At 47.4% G+C, this 6,000-nt stretch overlaps 1 protein-coding gene across 1 annotated transcript in view; it reads right to left on the reverse strand.

The window, feature by feature from the left end:
* SKAP1 (src kinase associated phosphoprotein 1) overlaps positions 1-4,495 on the reverse strand; it is a 158,756-nt gene extending 154,261 nt beyond the window's left edge. The window contains exon 1 of the mRNA XM_059830560.1: positions 4,462-4,495. Within this exon, the coding sequence (XP_059686543.1) occupies positions 4,462-4,495 (34 nt within the window). The remainder of the gene's footprint in view (positions 1-4,461) is intronic.
* Between the last annotated feature and the right edge of the window lie 1,505 nt (positions 4,496-6,000).

The following is a 6,000-nucleotide window of genomic DNA, read 5'->3' on the forward strand; positions in this document are numbered from 1 at the left end:
GGATGCACAGTTGCCACATCCCAGCTGATGGGCAGTAACGCTAATTCACCGCATCGCTCTCAAACCCACACCTACGCCCAGCGGCAGTTTTGGGAATGCCAGGAACGCAGAGGTGTCAGGCCAAAATGCCTATTAATATCAAGTTATCAAGTACTGCCAGTAATTTAGCCCTAGATGGCCTGCCTGGGATAACACAAAGGCTTTGCCAGAGCAGCTGAGTGAAGCTGTTTAAATCCCAGGCCAATCCTGTAATCCATAGGCTAAGTTTCATTTTCAGTACATCTCCATGCAGTTTTAATTGTACATCCAAGATACAGTACCAGCTTATGACAAGCCTAACAATGCTGAGGCTAACACCACTTACAAATTACATAGAAAGTAGCCAAGTACATGTATCTAAGCACAAAGGATATATCTTGCTCCAAGGAGCTTACTGCTTAAGAACAGATGAGGCTAAAGGGACGATTTATTATATACAAACCAGCATAAAAACTGCACAGTAGAAACGGGTCAGCAAGAGACACTACATACAGGCTGTGTTTCCACAGTGAAAGAGAACAAGCAAGAAAAACAAACTGCTCCCAGAACTTGTGCAAATATCAGCTGCATCCCTCTGTCATTTTTAAGCGCAGATTAGCTCCATGAGCATGTGATTAGCTCTAATACAGTATTTACTTACCGGGATGTCAGCACAGATCAGCTGCTGGATAAGTTATAGTAGAACTAGGGTCACTTCTGCAAACCAGGCAGAGCCCCTTTCAGAGCCAGCCACTATGTTTATAGCACCAGGAAATGAAAAAGAAAGCCTAACCATAAACTCTCAAAGTGGATCAGGAAGAGCAATATGTAAGCAGCTCTAGAGTAAATCACCCTAATGTTAGTTTTACTGCTTGTCGGTAACATTATATTCTTGATGTTTATAGATTGCTCTCTGCGATCCACTCTGAAAGTTTACAGGACTCTCCTTTTCATTTCCTGCAGCTAAAAAGGTAAGAGTAGAAAAAAAATAGTTGAGATTTCATCAAGTGTTTCAGGGGAGTTTCTAGAGGCAATTGCCATTATCCACTTTAATCCTGGAGGAGATGCACAGCATCATAAGAATTATGTCACAACCACTGAAGTCCAGGTAGTAAATAACCTTTTAATGGCAGCACTAAATTCTAGGAGTTAATCAGCACTCAGTGAGCAGAGCTGAAAGGTATAAGATGCCATGGGTATTCTCTCCATGCACATACACACATTCACTTTTTTTTTGCTCTTTTCTACTCCTCTGCCATCAGAAGGCCGACAACAGAAGTCCCGCACTCCCTGCACAGAGGAACTAGTCCCACAGAATCACAGCATTTTAGCCATGCAAGATAATGCTGAGCCAACCAGTCTGCTCCAACACTATTTGATGCTTCACACAATCCCTCCTGCAGTTTATCACCCCCGCTGGCTGGGCAAAATTAGTTTAAAAAAGTTTAGGACACTTATCAACACAGAGAGTGCAGGTACCTTGAGCTTCCCTGAGACTGCATTAATATTTCCAAGATGCATCCCAAGATAGCCAGGGATTTGGAAGGCTAGTTGTATCATCCCCTGTCCCACTTGTCAAAATAAAACCTGTGAACTATCACAGACAGTGTTTCTTGACTTCTCTGCAAGCTCAAGAAAGGATGGTTTAATTGTGAAACAACATTTTTCAGATGAGCCTTCCTGCTTTTGTCGGGCTGAGTCAGAGAAAACCTTGAGAGCTGAAGCAATCTTCATCCATCCTCCTGGAATGGACTGAATGGGACATTCTCCCCTATGCAATGGACAACAGGGGAACCGAGAACAGCTTCCAAGTCTCAACCCCAAATTTCCTGATATTTAAATTCCGGAGCTACTCATGATGCTACATCAATGCTGACTGTGGCTTTTTAGCCCTCACAAAACAGAGGATTTTATTGTTGATTATTAAAACAGCATTGCAGCTGCTTGCCTCGCAATTAGCAGCTACCAGCTTTGTTTGGCTGTGCAGGTGCAGTCGCAGTCTCCCAGTGCAGCACCTGCTCCGTCCCTCCTGTCACCCAGCTCCAGCAGGAAAACGGCTTTCCAGACCTACCACCTGAGATGAGGAGGATCAAGCAAGGCACGCGAAGGGAAGGGAATCAGACAGCCAGGCTGCCTTTGCTTCGGCAACCGAAAACAGAAGCCCTGGGTTTGTCAGAGATATACCACATTTTTTAGAACCACTGTTTCAGCCTGCAGAGGAAATCTGTGCTAAACAAACATGAAATACCCTTAAGCAACAGTAGTTTTAAAAGGGACCTGACCCAGCCAAAAGCGAAACCCTGTGCAGTTAACTGACAACATCGCGTTAATGAATCTTGGATTGCTTATTTGCAAGGTGGAACTTAAAGTAATAGAATTGTTGCAACCACATCTACTCATGAACAGAGAATAACAAGCATTCATAAGCGTTGCAGGATTGCAACGTAGAGAGAATGGCCATATTACGTTGGCTTTCAACCACTGCAACCTCAGAGATGTCTTACGTGGTAATAACACAACCGTTGCTAGCAAGCCATTGACTACCTGCTTCTGTACATCATGTAAACAGCCCTGCCCTACGGGCCAAACTTTAATATAGGGAAGCAGATGTTACTGGCTGTACATCAGCACCTTTCCTCCCCTATTTGTAATTTTCATTTTAAATACAAGAATTCTTACGGTGATGCAGTTTGCAAACACTGTAATAGCTTAAGCTCCTTCATTTCCAGCCTGCCTAGCTAGAAGCTTCCTCAGCCACTGGAAGGCCGCAAGACCGTATAGATTGTTAAGACACAGCAAGTTTGATACAGAGGTATGTGACATGCAATTAATCTCCATTCATAGCCTGCTATACCTGTCAGCAAACAAAGGCTGTGCTTTAGAAGGAGATCTGAAGCCTTCAATTAAAAACAGTCAGCTAACAAGAAAATAATCTAAGTTAAAGGAAGGTGGCAGGTGCAGAAATGAGTTGTTTACAAAAGTGTCAGCACTGAACAATAAAGTGCTGCACATCAAAAATGTGAAAGGGTGAACTTCACCAAAGCCCCCATGATTAAAAAACAGAGGAGAAAATTTACACCTACATCTGGGGGAAGACACAAAGCATTTGGAAGAGAGCTTTGACGGGCTTGGAGGCTGCACACTCTCTCTGACTGACAAATCCCAGGACTGGAAGTTATCCCACATCTCGGAGAGGAAGGGGCGGGTGCTCCGTGCTGCCAGGAGCCATCGCAGCAGGAAACAAAAGGTCACAAAGCCTTGCAGCAGCCGGGGCCAGCGCCGAATACAACCGCTCGGAGCGGTGAGCGGCAAGATGCTAACGTCTCCTTCCCCCCCACCCACCCACATCTGCGACAGCAGGATGTGTCGGTAACACGTGCACGAGTTCTTCGGCAATGGGCTAACGCCGTTGCTCCAGCCCGCAACACTGCTGCTGAAGTTTTATTTATGGGGAGGTTACAACGTGGTCACCTCTGAGCGGCACTTCTCTCACCAAGCCTCTGCTTACCGCACCGTGGGGTCAGCAATGGTCGCTAAGGTCTGTACAGACCTTAGCACGGTTTCTGCTTGGCTGACCTACCACTTTGGTGACTAGAAGTGCTGCAGTTCAAGTTTGTGAAAAAAAATCCATGAAAAACAATTTCAGAAGCCTCCCACCTGCCATCTTACACACACACACACGAATAAATGCTGTCAGCTCTCAGCACAGCTCATCCACTCAGAAGCTGAGACCTCAGGAGGTCACACTCAAATTATCAAGCAGAAGCAGGGCTTGAAGCCAGCACTGCTCTCTCGGCCATACCCCCATTTTCAATGGGGTTGAAGCTTTCCCGAGGATGCACCCCCTCCGAGCGAGCTTGCTCACTGCATCCCCAGCGCAACACACAACATCTAAAGGCAGGAGACACCACAGCCACAACAAAAGCCTGCTGAGAGGGCTCACTGCAGCACACAAGCTTCTTTTACCCTTGGTACCCACTCCCTCATCTCACGCTAGCAACGCTCACCAGTGGAGCCACTCAATACCCTCACCAAAGGCACTCAGTGGGGACATCTTTTGACCATGCCAGAAGACACCCCTCAATCTTGCATACACTCTTTTCCCCTTGCACAGAGTCTGGGACCACCAAAGAGCTTCCTCGCCCCTAACACAGGCATGGACCCACCTGCCAGCTCCTGAGCAACATGAGGACAGCCCCAAAAACACCGGGACAGGCAGCCACATCCCCTACGCTCTCACTGGGGTTAGAGGCAGGGAAGGCATACATAACCCGAGGACCCCAAAGCCATCAGCCTTAGAGAAGAAGCAGCTCCCACAGTCCTTCCACTCCCCTCTCTGGCTCAGCACAGCGAGGTGCAAAAAGCCTTTCAGCTTCTTCCCCTGCAACCACAGCAGATTTCCCCCAAGAAGCAGAAGAAGAGCAAGGAGGAATTTGTGGTTACCTTCCAGGAGTCTCTGAATCTCCTCTGGGATCATGATACCTGCTATCTCCTTTCCAGAGGGGTCAAACCTGCTGCTACTGCTGCTCCTGTCCCTCAGGGGCAGGGACAAAGGAAGCAGGGAGGGCGGGGACACCCCAAAAAAGGTAGGAGGAACTGCTGGTCTCTGCTCAGATGCCACCTCCTAGGACAGCCCCAGCCAGCTCAACCTACCTCCTCGCAGGCAGCCAGGATGCCCAGCTCCCCTGGCCGCTGAGCACCTCCATGCTCCTGAGAGCCAGAGCTCCAGCCAACAAGCTGCCCAAGTGCCTGACCCCACCCCAGCACAGCTGAACCTGAGCTCCTGCATCAGCATTTTAATCAGGTGGCAGTTATGGGAGTGCATCTCCTTCGTTATTACACAACTCAGGGCACCTGCTAGCAGTGGTGAGCTCTGTCAGGCTGTGTGGCCATCGAGTCACCCTCCTGTGCCTGTTCCTAGCACAACAGGACTTGGAGGTTGGAGCTGTTCCAGGCAAAAGCAGGCTCCCTCCTGTAATGCACAGGGGAAGAGAATGGTACTTGGCTGTTCTGCAATAAAACTTCCCCTCTTCCTGCATCCTGCATAGGAAGGGGGCTAGATTGTAATAGCCATTCATATTTCTATGTCTTGCCCAGAGAAATAGCAGGGTTGCGCACTTTAACTTGCTTTATGACAGGCAATAAATGCAAACTGCACTCTACAAAACAAAAATGGCATTGCATTAGATTAACCCACAGCCCTGCATCTGCTCCTCTGCTATATAAATGAATTAGCACAACCTGACTATGAGGATACCACTATTATTTTTCATTCTTGCATTTCCAAATTTTAGGCTCAGTATTGACAAATCCAAAAACAGTCTTCACCTGAAGCTCACCAGTGATTCCAAAGACCAGGTTAAGATTTCCCATAGGTTAAGTGTACAGGATCCAGTCCTTACCTTGCAATATCCTGGTATCAAACAAATATTTATTGTTATAGCGTATAGAAAAGGTTATTCTGAATATGCTTGCCACTTTTACTTCTCTGGTATTTTATGCCTGGCGTGCAATCTTTAATTGTATTTTCCCAACATAGCAAATGTTGGAGATGGCAAAAAAGGATGCAATCCGGCTGTGTTGGCCGCAAATACAAAACCTCATAGCTTCACAGTTAATGCTTGCTGCTTTCAGCAGGGGCACGACACCGCTCCTGACAGGGGAGAGCCAGGGCTGTGTACTAAGGTGTACCATAATGTGATGAGGCAGGGCCGCGCCGAACTCTCCAAGGGGGGCCCCTAAAACTGCTTCTCTTGCTGCTTTGCTCTCCTCCTGCTCTGGGCAAGCCAGCCTGCCACAGTAATTATCACAAGCTGGCAAAGCAAAATCTGTAGGGGAAAAGAAAAGAAGAAGTGTGCGTTGGGCTTGCAGCCCACAAAGGCTGAGATACACGAACACTTCCCTACAGTGCCACTGGCTTCAGTGGGACAATGCCATGTCGTGAGGCTGAGCATATTTCCAAATAATGGCAGAATCAGATTC

The sequence above is a fragment of the Gavia stellata genome, chromosome 28 (genome assembly GCF_030936135.1).
Source record: "Gavia stellata isolate bGavSte3 chromosome 28, bGavSte3.hap2, whole genome shotgun sequence".
NCBI lineage: Eukaryota > Metazoa > Chordata > Aves > Gaviiformes > Gaviidae > Gavia > Gavia stellata.